The sequence below is a fragment of the Schistocerca americana genome, chromosome 2, assembly GCF_021461395.2.
Source record: "Schistocerca americana isolate TAMUIC-IGC-003095 chromosome 2, iqSchAmer2.1, whole genome shotgun sequence".
Lineage (NCBI taxonomy): Eukaryota > Metazoa > Arthropoda > Insecta > Orthoptera > Acrididae > Schistocerca > Schistocerca americana.
In genome coordinates, this window is record NC_060120.1 from 709335278 (window position 1) to 709361208 (window position 25931).

At 44.7% G+C, this 25931-nt stretch overlaps 2 protein-coding genes across 3 annotated transcripts in view; one reads left to right on the forward strand and one right to left on the reverse strand.

Annotated features, from left to right (window-relative positions):
* LOC124595208 overlaps window positions 1-13399 on the forward strand; it is a 29066-nt gene extending 15667 nt beyond the window's left edge. For both annotated transcript variants that reach the window (XM_047133845.1, XM_047133847.1), the window contains 4 exons: window positions 4484-4701; window positions 6679-6996; window positions 8052-8132; window positions 10903-13399. In XM_047133845.1, coding sequence (XP_046989801.1) covers window positions 4484-4701; window positions 6679-6996; window positions 8052-8132; window positions 10903-11613 — 1328 coding nt within the window. In that variant the 3' untranslated portion in view covers window positions 11614-13399. The remainder of the gene's footprint in view (window positions 1-4483; window positions 4702-6678; window positions 6997-8051; window positions 8133-10902) is intronic.
* Window positions 13400-15410: 2011 nt separating this feature from the next.
* The window catches only part of LOC124595866 (glutathione S-transferase 1-1), a 63267-nt gene continuing 52746 nt past the window's right edge, over window positions 15411-25931 (reverse strand). Inside the window, exon 6 of the mRNA XM_047134773.1 lies at window positions 15411-16129. Coding sequence (XP_046990729.1) covers window positions 15891-16129 — 239 coding nt within the window. The 3' untranslated portion in view covers window positions 15411-15890. The remainder of the gene's footprint in view (window positions 16130-25931) is intronic.

Here is a 25931-nt window from a genome sequence, read left to right on the forward strand (position 1 = left end):
CCTTAGAATTTCAGCTCAAGCTACAAACTTGTCCTTCCTAAACCTTCCAGACCGTGTTTTAAGCTGCAGGCGAAGATTAAAACTAGGTAATTTATTTTGAATGAACTTTTTGGCCTTGATGTCAATAGAAAAAGTAGCAGCAGACACAGTGGAAACACGTTGAGTTGGCACACATGTGGCCATATCCGTGAGGGTAATTTGTGTGTGTGTGTGTGTGTGTGAGAGAGAGAGAGAGAGAGAGAGAGAGAGAGAGGGAGTGAAAACAGGTTTTGGTGCTCTAAACCTCAGGCTATGAATAAACTTCATGAAAAAAACTCAGCTGTCTCCGAAACCGGTTTCCCAATCTTCGCACAGCAGATCAGTGGACAACGATAATCACAATCACAATACGCGGTAAATATTTTCTCTACAGTATCATATTCTAATAACTTTCAGACTGCTCGGTAAATTTACGATGGGTATTTACACCCGATGCTTTTTATTTTTAATTGACGACTACATCATTAGTGCTTTTAAATTATACAATGTACACAGTATCCTTGTAAATGAGTTTCTGTCATTGTTTTGCGTAATTCTTTGAGCCCATTTGCTGAATTTTACCCGCCCATTTGACAGACTAGTTTATGATAAATTTTGGTGTATAAAATGCGTAGCTCTTCTTGAGTACACACAGGGTTCTTACATTGGAAATCATATGATTCCACATCATTCAAAGATATATCAAATGCGTAACTGAAAAACGAATAAAAACTGGTAAAAAGTTTTTCAGTTCGGATTGAGACGACAGAAACTGTGGTCATTCAAGGTCATTACTCCAGGAAAACAGTTTTTCTAAACTCTCGGGCTGCAATCGTAAGGAACATTTTAAACGGAGCCTAACCAAGTCGTTGTTCCTGCAGTCAGTCATGGGGAGAGCCTGAAGGCTACTCAGTCCACATGGCAGCTCTGTGCAGCAGGTTGCCTATATGTAAGTTACGCATCAGTAATTCGAGCTGCGATGAGTGAAAGTACACTCCTGGAAATTGAAATAAGAACACCGTGAATTCATTGTCCCAGGAAGGGGAAACTTTATTGACACATTCCTGGGGTCAGATACATCACATGATCACACTGACAGAACCACAGGCACATAGACACAGGCAACAGAGCATGCACAATGTCGGCACTAGTACAGTGTATATCCACCTTTCGCAGCAATGCAGGCTGCTATTCTCCCATGGAGACGATCGTAGAGATGCTGGATGTAGTCCTGTGGAACGGCTTGCCATGCCATTTCCACCTGGCGCCTCAGCTGGACCAGCGTTCGTGCTGGACGTGCAGACCGCGTGAGACGACGCTTCATCCAGTCCCAAACATGCTCAATGGGGGACAGATCCGGAGATCTTGCTGGCCAGGGTAGTTGACTTACACCTTCTAGAGCACGTTGGGTGGCACGGGATACATGCGGACGTGCATTGTCCTGTTGGAACAGCAAGTTCCCTTGCCGGTCTAGGAATGGTAGAACGATGGGTTCGATGACGGTTTGGATGTACCGTGCACTATTCAGTGTCCCCTCGACGATCACCAGTGGTGTACGGCCAGTGTAGGAGATCGCTCCCCACACCATGATGCCGGGTGTTGGCCCTGTGTGCCTCGGTCGTATGCAGTCCTGATTGTGGCGCTCACCTGCACGGCGCCAAACACGCATACGACCATCATTGGCACCAAGGCAGAAGTGACTCTCATCGCTGAAGACGACACATCTCCATTCGTCCCTCCAATCACGCCTGCCGCGACACTACTGGAGGCGGGCTGCACGATGTTGGGGCGTGAGCGGAAGACGGCCTAACAGTGTGCGGGACCGTAGCCCAGCTTCATGGAGACGCTTGCGAATGGTCCTCGCCGATACCGCAGGAGCAACAGTGTCCCTAATTTGCTGGGAAGTGGCGGTGCGGTCCCCTACGGCACTGCGTAGGATCCTACGGTCTTGGCGTGCATCCGTGCGTCGCTGCGGTCCGGTCCCAGGTCGACGGGCACGTGCACCTTCCGCCGACCACTGGCGACAACATCGATGTACTGTGGAGACCTCACGCCCCACGTGTTGAGCAATTCGGCGGTACGTCCACCCGGCCTCCCGCATGCCCACTATACGCCCTCGCTCAAAGTCCGTCAACTGCACATACGGTTCACGTCCACGCTGTCGCGGCATGCTACCAGTGTTAAAGACTGCGATGAAGCTCCGTATGCCACGGCAAACTGGCTGACACTGACGGCGGAGATGCACAAATGCTGCGCAGCTAGCGCCATTCGACGGCCAACACCGCGGTTCCTGGTGTGTCCGCTGTGCCGTGCGTGTGATCATTGCTTGTACAGCCCTCTCGCAGTGTCCGGAGCAAGTATGGTGGGTCTGACACACCGGTGTCAATGTGTTCTTTTTTCCATTTCCAGGAGTGTATAAACACTTATTTGCCTGCGATGAGATAACGTTAGTGTTAATTCACTGTGAGAGCACAGCGTCGTGCAGCAGAGCGTAAGATAGACGTAGCACCAGCTTGAGTCAGCGTGGGTCAACGGTCCGACGACACGCGGCGTAGCTTGCTTGCGTTTCACACAGTGACATTGTGGTGACGTGGAGGAGCCGGCTTGTAATGGACCGCCTGGGGTATGCGGGCCTAATCTAATGATAGTCGGCCAGAGATAACTGCCACGCCTTTGTCCATGGTGGTGACTAAGCGCGAGTGTGACCAATTGATCCTTACCGCTCTCAGTGCGATGAGTAAGCTCTCGGCACAACCGCTGCTGCTAATATAGCAGCTGGAGTAGACAGATGGCGAATGCTATTCTTGGCTTGTTGCCATATGCGCTGAATATCTCGCAAAGACCTTCTGATGATATGTGATGTCTCCACGCAGCGACTCTTTCACCTTTATGTATTCTCACTGAAGACGTTAGATGAATATTTTACTTACTGGTACACATCTAGTCTCGTGTTTTTTAATTTATTTCTGAATCATTTATTATTAACGTTCTAATTAGACAAGAGACAGTGAATTGTTCGGAATATACTCGAATGACACACACACACACACACAAACAAACAAACACAGTGAGAGAGACCTTACTAGTTTTACTTTTCTGACTTTAGGAAGAGGCTCAAAGAGGCCTATGTATGTTTATTTAGGAACAGTGCTAGTTACCGATTCCTCAGTTTTCCTGACAACGCAGTTTGGGGAAAGGTGAGGTTCCTTTTCTTTTATTGTCTTTCTGGCAGATTCCATTAAGCCATCTCACTTGTGTAAAGTCAATTATGAGGAAACGACCGTAAGGACAATACGACACCCCGTTCCCGAGCGTAGAAAATCTTTGACCAGGCCGGGTATCGAACCCGACTGAAAGGCGACTTGCGCTTACGAGTATTTACTCCGGGCCGCTAAGAAAAGTCTATTCCTTTTCGAATATTTGCAGATATTCCTTGTTTCTCGTCCTTCAGTTAACCGCCTGTCTTGAATGCTGAAGTTCAGGTGTTATCGTTCACTGTAGCTATGACACCGTTGACCACAAAACGTTGCCATAAAAAAACTGAGTCTCAATATTTATTCAATGTGACTGACGAGATTCAGTGTATTACACACTAGAAATCCGTATGTACTGACTGGTATGAGAGAACGTGAGAAGTATAATCAGTGATACTATTATGGTCACATTGCAGAAAGAAGTTCCTCATTTGAGAACATGGATCAGTAGAAGAGAAGAAACAGATACCTCCCTTTGGATGATCATATGAAAAAGTTTATTCGCACTGAAACTACCTGGCAGTCTGAAACTGTGTGGTGGACCAAAATTCGAAATCTGAACCTACATCTTTCGCGAACAAATACTCGACCATCTGAGCTACCCAGGCAGAACAGTGCACCCCACCCCTCCCAGTCCCCAACAACAGTCCGTTCTCCACCACCTTCCAAACTGCACAGAACTTCTCCTGCACACCTCGATGGATTAGCATCCCGGAAGAAAGGATAAGCGGAGAAATGGATTAGCTACAGATTAGGAGATTTTTTTCGACAATGAATTTTCAGTCTGTAGTGGAATGTGCGCGAAATATTGTACATTAGATTAAATGAATTTTTTCCGGAAATCGGTTGTTGGTGACTGCCATCAACGGCTGCTTGTTGACCCTATGCAACGCACTATTCAGGTCATCTACTTTCAGAAGATATTTCGCCAGTACAAGGAAAATAATCTTGAAAATATGGATAATTTCGAACATAACTCTGTACCACTTAACGCCAGTTGCTAACCAATGGAATACTTATGATACGTGCTGGAGAGACTTGGAACCGAGCTATATCGTTTTTCTGCGGTGGTGTGGGCAGCTACTGGAGCCATAGCCATAAAGTATACTGATTTCTTGGTGTTTCTTCTTTCCTCCAATTGGTATGCCTTATGAATATCGTGTGGATGGATAGACTGGTACTTGTAAGAGGCGTGTGCCGGCGTGTTTCAGGGTGGGGCGGGAAGCGGCGCTGCTTCAGCGCGCAGGAGGTGGAGAAGCGGGTGATGCGTCTGGCCGGAAACCGCCGCAGTCAGCTGGCGAAGGAGGTGCACGCATTCGTGGCAGCCATTCGGCGCAGGCCGCTGCTCCAGCCCGACGGCGACTGGAAGGCAGCCTTCAACGACACGCGCGACCAGATGACCGCCACCAGGAACTACCTCGCCCGCAAGGTCAGTGCTTCAGCCATTTGTGTATTATTATTATTATTATTATTATTACTATCAGAGCTATTCAGAAAGTAAGGTCCGATCGGTCGTGAAATGGAAACCACTGTGAAAAGGTTTCCACCAATTCTCTGTGCTGATCTGCAGCTCGTTGTCTGTGCCAAAAAGTTGTCTACATAGCCAGCGGTACATGTGAGGAGAGATAATACTCAAAGGGAACCAATTACGGGCTGTATTGTGGTTGGTCAAACAGCTCCCATCCCAACGCTGCAGGACCATCTTCATTGCTCCTGCAGAGAGCGCCCTAGAATTGTCGTGCAGAAGGAAAGGCATGACAGTTATGTTATGTGGTCTGCACGACATCAGGCGAAATCTCTCACCAGGCTGTCGTACTTGGCGGAAGACACTGTTTCCTAGGCATCTTTTCGTTGTCACTGTGTGCTAAAAACTGGAAAGGTAACTGCAAGGTAAAGTGACGTTTCAGAGTTTGTATCAATGTTCTTTTGGCAGTCTGATTTCACTTCGTTAGTTGAAAGTAGCAAACATATAGAATACATGTATAGTTAACACAACATTTACCTATGGACTCCGTAGCTTTGCTACTAACGAAGCGGAAGCAGCCTACCAAAACAACATTGCTACAAACTCCGAAATGTCATTTTACATGGCAGAAAAATGTTTTGCCGTGCAACACTTTCACACGTAATCTGTTAAAAGAAGCGATTAGTGGGTTTCGAATTCGGGACCTTTCGCACGGCGATCTGACGCTCTACCAACTCATCTGGCAGAGATATTGTCCTCGATTATAAGTGTTAATCGGAGGTGAGGGTATCATCTGGAGTGCCCAGGGAAGTGTGCTAGGTCCGCTGTTGTTTCGTATCTACATAAATGATCTTTTGGATAGGGTGGATAGCAATGTGCGGCTGTTTCCTGATGATGCTGTGGTGTACGGGAAGGTGTCGTCGTTGAGTGACTGTAGGAGGATACAAGATGACTTGGACAGGATTTGTGATTGGTGTAAAAAATGGCAGCTAACTAAATATAGATAAATGTAAATTAATGCAGATGAATAGGAAAAAGAATCCCATAATTTTTGAATACTCCATTAGTAGTGTAGCGCTTGACACAGTCACGTCGATTAAATATTTGGGCGTAGCATTGCAGAGCGATATGAAGTAGGACAAGCATGTAATGGCAGTTGTGGGGAAGGCGGATAGTCGTCTTCTGTTCATTGGTAGAATTTTGGGAAGATGTGGTTCATCTGTAAAGGAGACCGCTTATAAAACACTAATACGACCTATTCTTGAGTACCGCTCGAGCGTTTGCGATCCCTATCAGGTCGGATTGAGGGAGGACGTAGAAGCAATTCAGAGGCGGGCTGCTACATTTGTTACTGGTAGATTTGATCATCACGTGAGTGTTACGGAAATGTTTCAGAAACTCGGGTGGGAGTCTCTAGAGGACAGGAGGCGCTCTTTACGTGAATCGCTACTGAGGAAATTTAGAGAACCAGCATTTGAGGCTGACTGCAGTAAGATTTTACTGCCACCAACTTATATTTCGCGGAAGGACCACAAATATACGAGAGATTAGGGCTCGTACAAAGGCATATAGGCAGTCATTTTTCCCTCGTTCTGTTTGGGAGTGGAACAGGGAGAGAAGATGCTAGTTGTGATACGAGGTACCCTCCGCCACGCACCGTATGGTGGATTGCGGAGTATATATGTAGATGTTGATGTATATTTAGACACACAGACGCAATTTCCCTTTGCTCCGTAGTTCTGGTGTTGCTTTTACTTACCGTTTATTCATCTTCTATTGGACGACAGCACGCATCACTAACTACTCTCGACACAGTGTTTGGTACCGATGAGAGTGTAACATCTGGAGGTTTGGGTGTTAGCGTACTGTCGACTTCGTGTACGCCACGTGCACTTCGAGTACAGTACTTCCCTCGCCTTAACTCTCGCTGTTGTTACACAGCTGGGCACGGGCGGCAGCGAGGAGGAGGAGGACGCGCTGGAGCGGTGCGTGCAGAAGCTGCTGTACGAGCCGGTGTTCAAGGAGCTGTACCACCGCGCCATGCTGGGCCTGTGGAGGGAGAGCTGCGTGCGCGACATGGCGCTCATGGTGCGCCGGCACCGGCGCGTCGGCGTGTCGCCGGCCTGGCTGGGCGCGCCGCAGATATCGCCCGCCGCCACGGAGCGCGTGCGCGCCACGCTGCTCAAGATGCAGTCGGCGCGCCTGCCGTGCGACAAGCTGCACTTCCTCGCCACCGCAGCCGAGGACGCCACCAAGATGGTGAGTACTACTCCGCCCACTCCATTCTCTCTACCTGTCCTTTCCATCTAACCAGGCGTTCGTGTTGGGCCAGGCGGAGTAGTGCGTGGATTTTATGACTCAAAAGGTCCTTTCTAAACAAAGTAGCGAGTGTGGCACAGTGCTGAATCTCGTGTAAGTCAAAATGGTTCAAATGGCTGTAACCACTATGGGACTTAACATCTGAGGTCATCAGTCCCCTAGATTTAGAAATACTTAAACCTAACTAACCTAAGGACATCACACCCATCCATGCCCGAGGCAGGATTCGAACCTGCGACCGTCGCAGCAGCGCGGTTCCAGACTGAAGCGCCTAGAACCGCTGGGCCACAGTGGCCGGCTCGTGTAAGTCACTCCGATCCAAACGGAAGTACTTTCTGAACAGATCATCATAAGTCAGACGTCAAAGACAATTCACAGTGGCTTCTCCTATTGTTCATGTATCTTCTTTTTCTAGTTTGAATTACTCTGTTTGCAAGTTACGCAATATCAGCATCTCCATTTCCTCATCAGAAACCAACTCTAAATTGCGATCCGTGAGTTCACCCATTGTATCACGACCTAACATCGCACGATAGTGCCTAAGAGTCCAGTTCCGTGCTCGTACAGTGTTGCATAGCTTCACCTGCCTTGTGCTCTGCTGCCACGAGTCACTTGCTCACACACTGCTCGAGAACGTGTATCGTAATCGTGAGCCACTCGGCCCCTTGACGCGTGACAGTGGTCTCTGTTCCCTCTCGGTTAGGGTCCTTTTATGACCACTCTTCTTACGCCGTGTTACATGGCTGCCAATTGTACACCAACCCTTTTAGACATCTCGGACAGATGTACGGTAGTCTACTCTATTCCTTTCCTTCTTTCAGTGAATCGGTGCATAATGCTCCGTTTGAAACTCTTAACAACCTCTGTTTCTTTCAACTTATCGTGGACCCGTCTCCTTAATTTTCTACTAGAATGATTCAACACAGATTTTCAGTTCGCGATAAGCGGCTCAATTACAGGGATGCTAACGTGCCTCTTTTGTTTCTTGTCCCCAGGCAGAGGAGGAGAACGGAATCATCGTCAACTCTGATAACTTGATACCACTGATCAGCTGGATACTGATGGATATCGGCATGGTGAGTAAAACAAAAATATAAAAGTTGACTGGATATTGAGATAAGGAATCTATCGTTCTGAGAACTACCTTCTTAAAACTTTCTCACCCATACAATATTTTCACCCATAATAGAGTAAAAAAAATTGTTATCATTGGGATATGAACCCACGGCCCTTGGTAGGACGATATAAATCTCTGCAGACTTCCTCACGGAAGCCATAGATACTACATACAGTATGCTTTTCCTGTATTCTGTAGCTCTGGTGTTACTTTTATTAAACGTTTACACCTTTTCTGCTGGACGACGGCACATAGTACGAACTACATCGGACCTTTGGTTGATATTCCATCGGCATACGACGTTTGGTACCGCTCTTAGTGTATTACATCTGAAGATTAGGGTGTTAGTTGCAAGGTATTTTGTGGAGCTACTTAGATGAGCTATAAAATACAGGACAGGAGGGTTTGCTATAATTATACCAAACATATATCATGAAGAAGTCTGTTCAAACCTTTTAAAATATTATTTTTAATAAACGTAAAGATGTTTAGCTTTTGTATCCTTCAAAGTGGTCCCCTCCTCTTTCTACACTCTTGTCCCTGTCGTGATTCCGCTTCGCCATGCTGTCGTGAAAAAGTCTTTTGTAACATTGTTTTCTTTTCCCTTTGGAAATATCTTAGGTGCCCATGACGAATTCTTAGTCATCCTTTAAGTAGGGATTTTAGTTTTCGAAGTAGATAAAGTACCATGGAGCGACGTCTTTCGGACAGAATCGCTAGGGGCTGAATATTATCTGAATTTTGGACAGAACTCGCAAACTGACATAATGGAATGTACAGGCCCATTGCCATGGTGAACCATGGTGCATCTTATTATAACTGCGGTTCTTTCTGCGAATTTCCTCTCGAGAAATCCTCAAAATCATTACTCTGTAGTGGTTGTGGGCTGTGAGATTCTATGGCAAAAAACTCGAAAGGAACAATGCCACTGACATCGAAAGAGTAAACCGAGACTTTTGTATCTTCCTGGGTGTAGAAGTCGTTTACCAGCTCGTTGTGATAACTTTATTTTGGTGTTGACGTCATAGCCATAAAACCAAAACTCGACTCCTTTTATAATCCTAATGTTTCGTCTTCGAAAGCTTCTTCAAGGATTACCTTGCAAACGTACAGTTGATAATTCTTTTGTACTGCTATCCTTTAAATGTTTAGCTTCTCGGTTAATATCCTGAGAGGCGAACCAGTTGAGATTCAGACAGGTTTTCTGGCAGTAAAATGATATTTGGCGCCCCAGCTTCTTGATGTTCTGACTGTGCTCCACCGTTGACAACCTTCCTGGCCGAGAGTCATTTCCGATTGATTGACGACTAATTTCGATCCAGGAGAGCCATTCGGAACATCATTCGGTCCAGAACACTATCTATACTCGCATCATAAGTTGAAACGTGTTCGTTATTGTCATTCTCGCTTCCTGGAAAAAATTGAGGTTTCGTCTTTATTATCGAAAATAATTGCAAATATCGCCAGGAAAATTGTACTATCTTTCAATCACTGTACAGGTTGACTCAGACAGAACACCCTTTTACAACTGTTTACAAAAACTTTAATAACACAGATCTTCATGATTTACAAGTGCAAGCGTGTTAGTGAGACTTTGGAGTTTCATGCGGCATATAGCGCTCACTTCTTAAAGCTCACACCACTCAGATGAGCACCATCTTTGTCGGAGTGCTCACGTAGACGAGCTATTAAGGCGCTACATAAAGTTTCACACAGTACTGCAACTGAATTAGCGGTGACTTCCCCACAGATGTTCGCCTCCAGCGCCTGGAGGTTTGCAGGGTGAGTTTCGAACACTCTGAGGAACGCCAGAGGAAGAAATCTGGAGTCGTAAGAACGGGTGAACACGCTGGCCAAGCCAAATCACCAAATCTGGGGTGATACGTCCAGCAAACGGTTCACGAAGTTCGTCCGTTGACAAGCGGGCGGTGTGTGTATTGCACCGTCCTGTTGATATCGTGCGATTGGACGGGGATGGTTTAATCTGCGGGAAGTTCGTTGTGTCGCTACTGTTGACTTCGTTTCAATTTAAAGTTCTACGACAAGGACACGGTCTTGTACACTCTAGTTCTCCATCGTAACTGAATTTACCACTCCCTTTCAACGCTGCTAGGGTATCACCGACAACCTGCGCACGCACCCGCAGTCGCAATTGCCGACTGAAAAAGGGCGTCCTTTCTTACCATGTATGAGCAAAGCATAGTACATGGCTCATATTCTTATTTCAGTTATCAGTTTCGGCGAAATCAGGCCACCTATCTAGCCATGCATCAAGCGGTCCACGTCGTAAAAATAGTGAGAGAGAGAGAGAGAGAGGGAGAGAGAGAGAGGGAGGCATGCCAGCTCACGCCACTACTAAGAAATGCCATCCTCTTCATGGCTTAGGTCCTTAGGTCTGAATCTGGCTCACTTTTCCCAAAACCAAACATCACAATGAAAAATAGGTGAGCTAGTAGGCTGTTCTTAGTTCATCCGATGACAAAATAAGGTTACTGTCTTCCTGCGGCGACACAATGCAGCCATTTTGTATCTCTCATTCCGATAACAATAACTTGGAAACTAAGCGAGATACTTACAATGTGAAGCAATGCAGTTACTCAGCAGATTGTGACGAATACAGCGCTGCCAACAGTATGGTGCTATGACGCATCACAAAAGAGACTTTTTTTATAGGTTTCGTGTGTTGTTCTCGCTACGAAATTCTGACCTTTTGCTTATCTCCTTTTCAGATATACGCCATAATCGAGGCAGAAATGCTGCTGAAGCTTCTGCCACCAGAGAAGGCCCACGGAAAGGCCGGCTTCTACCTGACCATTTTGTACTGCGCTTGTGTGTGTGTTAAGACGAGGCCGGACGGGCCCAGTCGTACAATCACCAGCACCGAAACCGCGACGGCGGCCAACATCAGCAGCTGCGATGCAGCCGCCGTGTCGCTCTTCAACACCACCACTCGCGACGAAGCGGCGGAGGTCGGCGACGGCCGTGGGAGTGACGTCACGCCCTGCGACGAAATCACCTCAGCTGTTCGGCCCCTCAGCGACGACGATATGCAGAAGCACGAGCCAGATGCAGACAGTCTGGAGCGAGCCAGCGAGGGCTACTGTTCCGATCGCGACCGCGCCCGCTCTCCCGAGCCGGTCGAAGATGCAAAGGTCGACAACGCTGACCACGACTCTTGTTTCGGAGACGACTGTCTGCTATTCCAGTCGAAAACTTCGCTCAGCTCGTGGTCGTCGAACGTGGATCTGGACGCTGTATCTGCCACCAATGATTCCGGGACATGGAGTCTCTACAGGAGCGTCTCGAACCTCAGCACTGACTTCTCCGACGAATCTCTGTACGAGTCTGACATCGTAAACAAGAAAACAGCTCTGCTGGACAGCGCCGGCACGCTCTTCAGCGCCGTTCCGGTGTTACTGACTGCACCTTCGATGATTTAAAGACAGTATGCTTGCAAAATATAGGTTCCAAGGTGTGTAACGACATTGAAGAGATAATTTAAATTATACTACAATACTTTTAATTTAATGATCGAATGGCGCGGTGCTCTCAATTGTGAACCAATTTGACTGTATGTTTAAGCTTCGTACTTGCAGTTCAGTAACTGTCTTGTGCAAAGTATTTCATGCATCTTTGGAAAAATCCGGTTACTCCATTTGCGCCACTGTAAAAGTCTCCCACACAATTCTGCTTTTTCCTAAAAGTTTAATTTCGGGATTTTAGAAGACACTTAAAACTATTAACAGCAATAGAACGTTCATAGTAGCTCGTAAAAGAAATAATGGCTACTACATCTTTGAAAAGCTGTGATAATTTCCACTCAGGGGTAGATTAGTGTTTCTACAACATGTTCAGTCTAGCGACTTTATACTCTAATTTAAGAACGTCTTTCGATGTAAGATTATTCCAGAGTAATTGAAGAGGAAGTACAAAAATAAATGTGCAGCATATTTATTCGATTAGTGTTAGTGTACTAGTTGTAGAATATTCGAAAATTTATGACAAATTCCAGCTGGTGATGCCAACAAAATCAACAGGAAAAGACTATCGTGAAGTAGGTGCTGGTCACTTTTTTCACGCCGTTGTCCATGTAGTCGCCTTGGGATAATATAAAATGACAGGAAATAAGAATCATCATATTGGGGTCCTCGATTTTTCGTTCTCTCAACAACATCATAAGAAGTAGAAGGGAATTATTTATAAAGCTTACCCTTAATCAGTTTGATTTTGCTGAGAAAAGAGTAGCATTTCACAGGTGACTTGTCAGTGGGACAAGATTCTTTTTTCGTTCAATACAGAAGTATTTTGGACTTACCTGCCTTGTGCTGCAGTTTATAGACATGTTAATAAGACGTTCATAGCGCTCTATGGTACTGTACTTGTCGTATGTTTGTACGGTGTAATTGCTTTTCTGCTGTTGTTACACGAACGAATTTGTTGTTCTGTGACTTCAGAGGCTACAAGAAGTAAGCCGTTTGATATGCCTGGTCATATGAAACTTGAAACTTCTCTTGCTTGGCACTGAAAATTCATTATCTTATGTCGCGGAGACGTGAAAAAGGTCACTTATAGTGAATATCAGTTCAAGAAAGTAACAGCTCCTATTCCTTTTCTGCAGACAAGGTATCTTCCCCTAAATCACTGTTGAACTTCATCCAGTGTGTTCATAAATTTCTGATCTCAAATCTACAACTAGACTTTAATTTTTAATTATTTTTAAAATAATGAGTGCTAGTAACTTGAGGACAACGCAACTTCAGCACTAATAACGGTATACAAGAGTTGTACGTGAAGGTAAATTTAACAGGTACAAATCTTAAACGTAAAAACGTTTACTATTTTAGTATTTTGCTCACTGATTGTTGCGTAGCCCTCATATGTACTTCAAAGACAATAGCAGTTATTTTTTGATTAGACATAGGTTAAATGTTAGCCTAATGATAGTCAAAATATAAAAAGATACTCATTTAGCAGTATGTTTTCTGTTTTGTGTTGACACTAACAGTGTTCTGAACCTACTCAGTACCGCAGTGTTTCTTGTTGTGTGCATTAACTTATTGTTTTGGTGCTACAAAGCTAATTTATTGATATTTATGGAAGACTACCTTCTGTGAAGAAGTCTACACTTTATTTTCTATTAAATCCTTCTCTTTTGTACTGTCAAGTTTAGATACTTCTGTAGTTGATGCAAAATAAAGCAGCTGCAAGATATTCCATTTTTTTAAATGGTCTTAGATATGTCTGTCATTTCCTCTTACATGGATCCTAAGCTGTCTCGAATAGAAGTGTACGCAGCTACCCAAACGAACTTCTTCATAACCCATGAAATTCCTATCCACTAGTCTCTCAAACTGTGTTAAATATGTCTGAAATATACTAAGTATATTCATTGATTTGAGTTATCTCAGCTTTTATTTGTCGAACAGACGCGTTACTTCACAGACATATAAAAAGTAGTAGTACATACCGATGGCTGTATTTCAGAATCGTCTACCTCAAAATCAGCAGGTGTAGCTCAGGAGAAACTGCAATTATTTGTGTTGAGTGTATGTTATTTCCAGTGAAAGTAAATCTCAGAACTTTTGTGCTGAGGTAAAGATAAGGTAAGATCCTGGAAACAGAGGATGGAGACAATAAAAAATGCTGAGACTTGAGTTCACGTCGTAATACAGCAAAAAACAAAACATACGAGTATAGTGCATTTCATATCCAGAGTTTTTTTCAATTTCTTTCTGTTTCCCTGTTCCATTATCATAATATTAATTTTCATACACTGAATAAAGTTTTACTAACGTGTACTCACTCTCAGCCGGTTGCACAATCCATAACGCAATTTTGGAATTTTTGCTTCGCTTGTCGGATAAAAAGCAGATTTAAATTGTGTGCCCCTTAAAACAAGACACACTAAATATTAAATTTCCATGTTTCACCACAGCTGTTATATCTGAATGCACTTCCATCCTTTGCCACCTAGTGCTTTATTTGTACCCAAACGAAGCAACGTGAGAAACGGTTTTGTTCAATTGAAACATACAGTGTGAACGAGAATTCCGGAAACAGAATTTCAGAGGTTGTCCACGGCTATTTCAAATAATGGTTCAAATGGCTCTGAGAACTATGGGACTTAACATCTATGGTCATCAGTCCCCTAGAACTTAGAGCTACTTAAACCAAACTAACCTAAGGACATCACACAACACCCAGTCATCACGAGGCAGAGAAAATCCCTAACCCCACCGGGAATCGAACCCGGGAACCCGGGCGTGGGAAGCGAGAACGCTACCGCACGAGCACGAGCTGCGGACCCACGGCTATTTACTGAGTATTTTGGTGCACAGAACCTGTCATCTCCGGTGGCTCCTTACAGCTTCGTACAGAGATTTATTACCTCCCTTCTCCACATTTATCTCTGTATCTATGTTGCACTGAAAGTATCTACACTACAAAACTACATATATTTTCCACTCTACGGAGCGCCACTACACATGACGCCTGTAGTCAGCAACCACATTAACGTACAAAATCGACGACAGTGGTTTGGTCGGTGTCGTCCTGTTCCATGAATGGCTTGATCACCAAAAGAAACGCTTAAGGACTACTACTTCTGGGCTATGCGAAGAGCCTAGTATATGAGAATCTGGGCGATAGATGGACCTGGTAGTCTGGAGTTTCACCGCATCAGAAGTACTAGGCTAAGCCCCTGGTACCACTGAGCGAGTCAGACACTCGATGACTCGTCGTGTAGACTGTGGCGTGATCAGGGTGATAGTCATTTTCAACAATACTTTTAAGAGAACAACTGTGTATTTGTTACGCGCTGGACTGTACAGTGACGGACTGAACACAGTTACAAAAGTATAAGCGATTTATACAATAAAACACAGCGCCAGTTTGTTGTGGTGTGTGTGTATGTGTGTGTGTGTGTGAGAGAGAGAGAGAGAGAGAGAGAGAGAGAGAGAGAATCTGTCTGCGCAATGAAGACGGCACAGTACCGGTAAGTAGACAGACAAAATACTATTTTCTAATATTAAGAAGCAAAAATCAGAAATTTTATATTTTGGGATTTTCCGATTGCAAGAAAAAAAAAAGACTGTAGCGCAAGGGAGGCAGGACAACACACACGAAAACATAACATAATATGCCAATGTAAATATATGCATTTGATAATAATTATAAATTCTCGAAAAGCGTAGTGCTACACAGGAAAAAAAAAATGCATAACTGGTGCAGTGTTTTATTATTTCAATTATGAATGACACAACTGCAGGCTTTCTAAAATCGTCGATTGCAGTGAATGAAAAAAGATTGTATGTTCCGTCTAAAATTATTTACATCGCTTTGCTTGTTGTGTTGTATGTTTTGGTGATTGCAAATTAAGGGTTCTTTTCACTGCTGTGAAAGTAATTACCTGGGTTAACAAACCGAGTAAGTCATAATTACATTATAACTCCGTAATGAGCCACCGAGTACTACGGTTCCCTTCCACCAAAATGCTGAAGAAAATATTCATCAGCAGCCTCAGAAATTTTGTATGTCGATTTCAGATTCGCCCTGTATAATTTGATTCCTACGAAACACTGGTGAAGCTATCGACAAACACAAGAATTTTCCCGTTTATTGTTTTCATCTGGACACTATTACAAAAACATAGGAAACTGCAGAGAAAATTAGAAGGAACTCGTGGTGCAGGCTCGGGACACGGGGACGCGACGACGCGCTACTTGCTGGCCCTGACGGGGTGGTAGGGGTGCTGCAGCGACGACAGGTCCGGCGGGCTCTTGCTGAAGGTCCGCAGCTCCAGCATGGCGGGCTCTGCGATCGCCCAGAGGCGTGGCGCCGCCTGCTTGAAGTCTGCGTACCACCGCAGGACTCTCGGCCACAGCGACAACTCGAACTCCACCGCCTCCAGGCACATGGTCGCAGCCACCAGCGACAGATCCGCCAGAGTCACGTGCTCTGTCCAAACAGAAACGTAAGGCATTGCTGATTACTTAATCAGACACGTAAAGACGCATCAAAAGTGTGAGCAACACGACACCCATAATGAAATCGATACCCGACACTGTTCATGAAAGACTCGAGCAAAACTAGCGCGACTAGCGGATGTGCACGGTACCACTGCTTGCTGCTGCCGTTCGACAGCATACGTTTCATTGCAGGGCAGTACTGTGAGTGAAGTTGTGGTTTTTCAAACTCCCTTATTCGACTCAGGAGAGGATAGCTATAGCTGAAGTTTATATTAGCCCCTAAACTTTCGAAAAAAAAAAGAAAAAAGGAAACATATCAAGTGTTTACAGAAAAATTTCTGATTGCTGGTACCCCAGCGAAGAGTACAATGCACGATTTAATTTAAAAAAAGGTTCAATTTCAAATGCAAAACGAAATAGGCAACCTTCCATAAGGACTCCAAAACCCATGGCCGGTATTGAAGGGAAAATTACTCTCAGTCCAAAGAAGTCACTATGCTAGTTATCCCAACAATCTGTCGTTAAATATACAGAATTTCGTAAAGTTCTTCATCAGTTAAAACTTCGCTGGCCGCGGTGGCCGAGCGGTTCTAGGCGATTCAGTCCGGAACCGCGCGACTTCTACGGTCGTAGGTTCGAATACTGCCTCGGGCATTGATCTGTGTGATGTCTTTAGGTTCGTTAGGTTTAAGTAGTTCTAAGTTCTAGGGGACTGATGACCTCAGATGTTAAGTCCCATAGTGCTCAGAGCCATTTGAAACAATATTTGATTTAAAACTTCAACCATAGTATGTTTCACCTTTGCGCCAAGTGAAGGAGACAGGAGACTCAAAACGAACTGCTTATTGCAACTGGCTTCTCGAAAAGATTCATCTGGCCACGTTACTTCACAGAACACCAGGTATCTGTTCGCAAGCAATCCTCACGAGATAGCTTACGCTCCACTTCACGACGAGAAAATTGTTGTTTGGTGTGTCGTTACAGGTAATCGTGTTCAAAAAAATGGTTCAAATGGCTCTGAGCACTATGGGACTTAACTTCTAAGGTCATCAGTCCCCTAGAACTTAGAACTACTAAAACCTAACTAACCTATGGACATCACACACATCCATGCCCGAGGCAGGATTCGAACCTGTGACCGTAGCAGTCGCACGGTTCCAGACTCTAGCACCTAGAACCGCTCGGCCACCCTGGTCGGCGGTAATCGTGTAGTGGAACCAATATTTTTTTTTCAGTGGACTCTCTGGTACAGAAGCTTACCTAACAATTTTCGAGAGATAATTATGCGAAATTAAATAATAATAAAAAAGGATACACACACTTCCAACAAGACGGAGCAACCTGTCAAACATCAGACGTTTCACTTCATCGCTTTCAAGTATCTTTCATAAACGAACGTGTCGTCAGCAGTGGACAATGGCCTCCACGTTCCCCAGCGTTCGCTATTTGCGATACTTTGCTTTGGTGCTACGTGAAGGCGAGACTTTATGCGTTTAATGCTCACAATATCGATGAGCTGTAGGGTAAAATTCAACGAGAAATCAACGCAGCTGACTGTATCGTTTAGCGCCAGATGACTCTAAATATGATGAACCGAGCACAAAAGTGCATTGACGCCCGGAGTGATCCTTAACAAAACCCAAAGAATTTCTGGTCTTTTTTGAAGGCTGTTAGTGGCACCAAAGTTAGTGTCCAGGCACTCACGAATAGACAGGAACTGAAACTGAGGGTAGCAAAGCACAAGCAGAAATACTTAACCCAATTTTCAAATATTCCTTTACAATGGAAGGCCCGGGAGTATTGCCCAGTTTGATTCTCGTAAAATGAAACAGATATTAGTGTAAGTGGCATTGATCATTAAAAGTCAACAAAACTCCACAGTGGAAACGCTATCAGATTCTATACCAGTTTGTGGCTATGTTGGCCTCTCTGTAAACTATGATCTATTGTAGATTCCTCGGACAAGAATCTCTGCCCAGTAGTTGGCAAAAAAAAAAGAAGAAAAAAATGAGCTTATGGCATTGTTGGCCGGGTGGCCCCATTCGGGGAAGTTCGGGCGCCGAGTGTAAGTCTTATTTCAGTAGACGCCACATTGGGCAACTTGCGTGCCGGTGATGAGGATGAAGACAACACAACACCTGTTCCACGAGCGGGGAAAATCTCCATCCAGGCTGGGAATCGAACCCGGGCCCGCTGCACGGGAGGCAAGCACGTTTCCCAGTACTTTTTTTTCCGTCGCGTTTGGTCTGGGCGGACGTCACAAGATATCCGTTCAAGTTGATCGTTGAGTTCTTTACTCAGTTTTTTATCACAGAGGGCGAGCAGTCGTCTGACAGAACACACTGAGCCGCGTGGGATTAGCCGAGCGGTCTAGGGCGCTGCAGTCATGGACTGTGTGGCAAGTCCCGGCGGAGGTTCGAGTCCTCCCTCGGGCATGGGTGTGTGTGTGTTTGTCCTTAGGATAATTTAGTTTAAGTAGTGTGTAAGCTTAGGGACTGATGACCTTAGCAGTTAAGTCCCTTAAGATTTCACACACACACGCAGAACACGCTGAGCTACCGTGCCAGCCGCTAAGCAGGCGGACAGTAGTTGGCTAAAAGCACAGGTCACACAAGGCAGCAGAAGTGTCCACAAAATTACCTTCAGGTCACCTTCACATCCACTTGCTGTAGAATCCTAAAGCATATTTTGAGGATCTAGGCACCTTTAATAGAAGGACCTCCATGCCAGCCAGCATACAGTCCGAAAACGTTGATCATGTGAACCCCACATCACATTTTCCTCACATGACATCGTGCAGGCTACTGGTCAAGGCAGGCAGTGAGATGCAGTATAACGTCACTCTGTAAATCGTCTGACTCAGTACGATACATACGCTTACCGATTACCGATTACCGAAAATGCGATTGTTTGGGGTATCAACCGAAATTTGTGAGTGAATTGAAGATTTCTTAGTGGGTTCCTTGCTACTCATGTTGTATATTAATGGTCTTGCGGGCAATATTGATAGCAATCTCAGACTCCTCGCAGATGATAGAGTTATCTGCAGTGAGACTGATAAGATTTCAAATTAGTGCACAGACTGGCAACTTGCTTTAAAAAAAAAAAAAATGTTGAACTTTGCACTTCACAAAACGAAAAATCGTAGTGTTCTACGACTACAGTATCAATGAGTCGCAGTTGGAATCGGTAGACTCCTAGAAATACCAGAATGTAGCACTTTGCAGAAATATCAAATGGAACAATCACATAGGCTCACTCGTGGGCAAAGCAGGTTTATTGGTAGAATACCAGGGAAATGCAGTCAGTCTACAAAAGTTATTTCATACAGATCCCGCGTGCTTCGAATCCCCAAAATATTGCTCAAGTGTGTGGTACCATTACCAAATAGGACACATAGGGGATATTGAACGGATACCGAGAAGGGCAGCGCGAATGGTCACGAGTTCGTTGTACCCGCGGTAGAGTGTCACAGAGATGTTGAAAGAAGTAAACTGGCAAACCTCTGAAGATAGTTTACGTCCATCCCGAGAAAGTCTACTTATAAAGTTTCAAGAAACGCCTTGAAATGATGACTCTAGGAGTATACTACAACACCGTACGTACCGCTCCCGTAGGGATAGCGATGACAAGATTGGAATAATTACAGCACTCCCAGATGCATTTAAATATTCTTCCCACGCTCCATATCTGAACGGAATGGGAAAGTCCTAATACGAGGTCGCCCAAAAAATATTGCCCCACATTGTTTTTAGAAAGCTATTAATATACATAGACAAACGTCCTTACTGGTGGTTCACTTTTGATGTCTGTTCTATGCACAGGTGGAGTTTCTAACCGTTCTGGCAGATGGTAGTGCCGCAGTACTGCGTCAAAATGCGTCTACATACGACTCACGTTACAAGCAAGGTGCTTTTACTTAATTCTTGTGTACGGAAAAAGAAACCGTGATGAACATCAACAAACGTTTGTGTGCAGTGTATAGCGATGCTGCAGTTGATAGGAGTACAGCTGAGTGATGGGTAAAGAAAATTACAGTCTCAGGAAATGCAGAAACAGAGCTTTATGATCAGCCACGCTCGGGACCTCCTGTCACAGCTACTGCTCCAGACATGCTGAATCGTGCAGATGTCATTATTCGTGCCGACCGGCGCATCACAACTCGACAATTGGCTCTACAGTTGTCGGTCAGCATTGGAAGTACGTCTGCAATGATTAGAGAGGTGCTCACGATGTGTTCCACGAATGCGCACAGAAAGGGCATTTCAGCTGAATTGTTGGAGCGTTTTGAGACTGACGGGGAAGCCTTTCTGTCACGGATCGTTACGGAGGACAAAACCTGGGTCCACTACTTTACGCCGGAAACAAAAAGGCAGTCCATGGAATTGCATCATCCTCTTTCACCACAAAAGGAGAAATTCAAGACAACCCTCTCTGCCGGAAAAGTCATGGTGACAGCCTTCTGGGATTCTAGCGGCGTCATTCCCGTGAATGTGATGCCAAGAGGGTCAACAATGAATTCAGAAGCATACGCGAAGACTCTGAATAAACTCAAGAACCATTTACGACGTGTTCGATCGGACAAGAATCCAGCAGAAATCTTGCTCCAAGATGATGATGCACGCCCACACACAAGTCTGAGAACCCGGGAACGCATCGCCAAACTGGGTTGGAAATCATCGCCTCATTCACCCTACAGTCCAGACCTGGCACCATCGGACATCCATCTCTTTGGGCCGTTTACAGATTCTGTACGGGGAACACACATTGAAGATGACGAGAGTGTCAGTCATGCAGTGACTATGCCTAGGGGAGAAGAGCTTTTACCAGCAGAGAATAAATTATCTTCCACAAAGTTGGCGTACGGTCAGCGAACGTCACGAAATTCTGACTCTTAACAATAAATATGTTCTGTAAAAAATGTGGGGCATTACTTATTGAACGACCGTCGTAACTGGTAGAATAGGACATAATCTCTGCCGTGTCCTTCACAGTGATTTTCAGAGCATAGATATAGACAGATATTGAATATTTTTTCATACAGTTTCGTACTGTCAAAAATAGCCCACCTCCCATTACCATAGCGTGCCAACAAGAAATAATAGACGGTGCAGAAAATTGTAAGTTTTCAGATGTGCGTATTGATGAAAACTGACAATGAAAAACCATATAGTAGACCTACTAAAACATTAAGGTTCGGCTACTTTGGTAGTAAGAATTGTTGCCAGCTTTGGGGATATAGAAGTTCGTAAGTTAAGGGTAATGCAGATCAGTTTCCCTTTTGGGGTTGTGCTTTTGAATATCTCCGTTGCTCTAAAGCTTTGATGAATTGTTTATAAAAATTATAAGTGAATAAATGTACTGTGAGCATTAATAAAACCGACAAACTGCAGGGACGGACTCGTCACTGGAAATGGCAGAGAAAAGGTGCTTCAATCAAATGAAACTATGGTTTCAGAGATGTTTTCAAATTTGAAGCATCTATGAAAGTATATATGCGGACTGAAAGCCTCAGCTCTTGCTATTCCCCCTAAACCCTAGCAGCGTGTGTCAGGGTGGTATAGTGGCTAGCTCATCTGCCTAATGAGCAAGAGATCTGGGATTCGAATCCCAGCCTTGGTAGACATTTTCATTCGTCGCTTCGGTCTGCATATATACATGAAGATGATAATTTTTATCATTATCGGTGATCACATGCTGCTCTTTTTGTACAACTCCATACAGAATACCCTGTGGTCTGTCCTGTCTTCCAAGATGACGACAGCCTTGTTCAAAGGGATGCGCGCATACGTTCCTTATTTTGTGACTATCAGTCTAATCACATCTGCATTGTCTCCTCTAAATCACGCGCTCTTAATCCTACAGAAAATGTTTGATACCATTTGCAACAGCGTTTCAAACACAGCAGCCAACATTCCCTCACTTTTGAAGGTTCCGTCCTCAATCGGCAACAGTTAAGAACCATTTTCTCAGGAACAGATAGACGTATTAATTTCAAATTAATATTACATACTAAAGTCTACAGTCCCTAGTTAATGCAACAAAATTTAGTCTTGTAAGTCTATGCAATCAAAAGATACAGTCATTTATGGAACATATTTCGACACCTTGCCAGAATAGATATCGACAAGAGGCAGGCAAAAGTCTTCGAAATTCTCGATTCCTGGGATGGATGAACTATCTACAAACATGATGAAGATTGAACAGAAACCTCGGTGAACGAGCCCTACTCATACTCCTCCGTATTTTGTTTTTTTACCTCTACGGAATCTAATCTTCAATGAGCGGCTTCAAATCGATTTGGCCTGCCTGAAGACTTCCTTACTCGCCCACGTGAAGCCATTGTCGTGCCTTGAGTTGGTGTTCGAAGTTATTAGCGTGGTAACTTATGAGGGTGACTAATTTTTGAGCTGGTGTCATTATTTCCTCTAATAATGACTAAAATACACAAAGATGAAAGCTGTAGCAGAGGTGCCAAATTCGTTTTCCTCTGGAACTGAACACTGTGTTTTACTTGATAGTGGCACAAGGGGAAGAAGGGGATGTCTTTCTTTAAGCACGCAGAACTAGCTGTTGTTGGTGGATGACAAATTTTACCACTGTTGCTGTGAATGGACGAAGATAAATGTCCCTATATTACGTTTCATTTGCTGCACAGTTTCGTATGTGAAGGCCTTTTTGAAATAAAATTGAGCTTCGCTCCACGGCCACTGTGATACAATTTAATCGCTCAGACAATTTGTGGTGACCGTGGAATCTTAGCTGTCGCATTTCTGAAAATCGTGTAGATTTGTAAATCGAGTCCAGCGTGACTGTATTAGCATGTTTGCACTCATATATTTGCACTTTCAAGATAATACGACAAAATAAATGTGACTTGATCTGTGGCAGCATCCGTTTGGAAAGATTTAGGACAGTCATAAATTAGACCTCACGTACATTCTCATAAATATAAAGAACAACGTCTCCCTCTCTCTCTCACCACACACACACACACACACACACACACACACACACACACACACACACACACACATTTTCAAACTGATAGCATAGCATACATAAAATATTCTGCAAAGCTGTAATGCGAGACTTAGCAGAAAACTCGAGAACTCAATTGATTATTAAATTATTAACAACTTATTAATAGTTTCCTAATAGCGATGTGGTGTTTATCAAAGATGCGATCAGTGAATGCAATAACATGAGCTACATTCGTAAAATTTAAGACAAAATGCGTTGGTATTTGAACATGAAAGTCAATTACATGTCGCTCTTTAGTGGACACAAAGAAATTTTCGTATGATTTGTTGTCGAGCCTAATGAATATTTACGCTCGTAACTCCTTCATAGTTCAAATTCGAGAGGATTTGTATGTGTAAAGGTAGGAAGAATTTATAGAAAAATGAGAGTCTGCCGTAAGATGTCACCGAAATTTCTTCTAGGGAACGTATTTTATGATTTCATTTAGACTGAGAAATTCAAGTTTTTATCAAGTAATTCATATTATTTTTACTCTGCTTACTTAAGTATATTCCAGATCGTAGTTTTTCTTCTAGTGTTTATCGCGTGAGTAACCATGTTCCTAGACTCAGCAGCCTGTCGCGTGTTGGAATGACTTTAATTATTAACCTATAATGGATCCGAAACATTCAATGGCAAGACATTAAAATTTAGTACTTTTTGGAGTTTCCGTATTTGAGTGGTATTAAAGTTTATTTGTTATACTCGGACGGGAAATCTATGAGACTGATTGTAATTACCACGAAACTCGCATTTTGAGAGATGTAGCTATAATTATAAAGCCTCATATTCATGTTTCCCCATAAAGCACACTTCAGTATGAAATACTTCGATCTATTGGGCAGACGCAAAACGCACATACGTTAACAGATTTTCCAGGATGATTGTTGACTTAAATAGTAGCGTCACTCAATCTTAGATTATTCACTATCTCTTACTAACACTGGAAGTTCCAAAGTAGAATAAATCGCACAGAAAACATTTAAATGTATTTGCGAAGATATGGGTACCGTTAGAAAATCCGGTAGCAGTCAAATAAGTAAGATATTGCTACAAGAAGATCTCAATATCATCCATCTTGATCAAAGACAGTACGGATGGTTTATTATAAAATATTAAGTATCTTACTTTTGTATATATTTACAAGGTGAGGTGAAATCAGATGATTAAATTAGCTGACATGTTCATAACTGTGTGAGGAGGTATAAACTACGTTGTTGATATGAAAGCTGGCTGACAAGAAATATTTTAGGTACGCTGATACGTGAGAAGTAAGAGGAACCTAGGGAAAAGGGTAGAGCTCATGGGATGTAAGAGAGACAAAGAGAGAGACAGAGAGGGGAGGGGGGGAGGAAGAGAGAGAGAGAAAGAGAGAGCATATACACTCCTGGAAATGGAAAAAAGAACACATTGACACCGGTGTGTCAGACCCACCATACTTGCTCCGGACACTGCGAGAGGGCTGTACAAGCAATGATCACACGCACGGCACAGCGGACACACCAGGAACCGCGGTGTTGGCCGTCGAATGGCGCTAGCTGCGCAGCATTTGTGCACCGCCGCCGTCAGTGTCAGCCAGTTTGCCGTGGCATACGGAGCTCCATCGCAGTCTTTAACACTTGTAGCATGCCGCGACAGCGTGGACGTGAACCGTATGTGCAGTTGACGGACTTTGAGCGAGGGCGTATAGTGGGCATGCGGGAGGCCGGGTGGACATACCGCCGAATTGCTCAACACGTGGGGCGTGAGGTCTCCACAGTACATCGATGTTGTCGCCAGTGGTCGGCGGAAGGTGCACGTGCCCGTCGACCTGGGACCGGACCGCAGCGACGCACGGATGCACGCCAAGACCGTAGGATCCTACGCAGTGCCGTAGGGGACCGCACCGCCACTTCCCAGCAAATTAGGGACACTGTTGCTCCTGCGGTATCGGCGAGGACCATTCGCAACCGTCTCCATGAAGCTGGGCTACGGTCCCGCACACCGTTAGGCCGTCTTCCACTCACGCCCCAACATCGTGCAGCCCGCCTCCAGTGGCGTCGCGACATGTGTGAATGGAGGGACGAATGGAGACGTGTCGTCTTCAGCGATGAGAGTCGCTTCTGCCTTGGTGTCAATGATGGTCGCATGCGTGTTTGGCGCCGTGCAGGTGAGCGCCACAATCAGGACTGCATACGACCGAGGCACACAGGGCCAACACCCGGCATCATGGTGTGGGGAGCGATCTCATACACTGGCCGTACACCACTGGTGATCGTCGAGGGGACACTGAATAGTGCACGGTACATCCAAACCGTCATCGAACCCATCGTTCTACCATTCCTAGACCGGCAAGGGAACTTGCTGTTCCAACAGGACAATGCACGTCCGCATGTATCCCGTGCCACCCAACGTGCTCTAGAAGGTGTAAGTCAACTACCCTGGCCAGCAAGATCTCCGGATCTGTCCCCCATTGAGCATGTTTGGGACTGGATGAAGCGTCGTCTCACGCGGTCTGCACGTCTAGCACGAACGCTGGTCCAACTGAGGCGCCAGGTGGAAATGGCATGGCAAGCCGTTCCACAGGACTACATCCAGCATCTCTACGATCGTCTCCATGGGAGAATAGCAGCCTGCATTGCTGCGAAAGGTGGATATACACTGTACTAGTGCCGACATTGTGCATGCTCTGTTGCCTGTGTCTATGTGCCTGTGGTTCTGTCAGTGTGATCATGTGATGTATCTGACCCCAGGAATGTGTCAATAAAGTTTCCCCATCCTGGGACAAT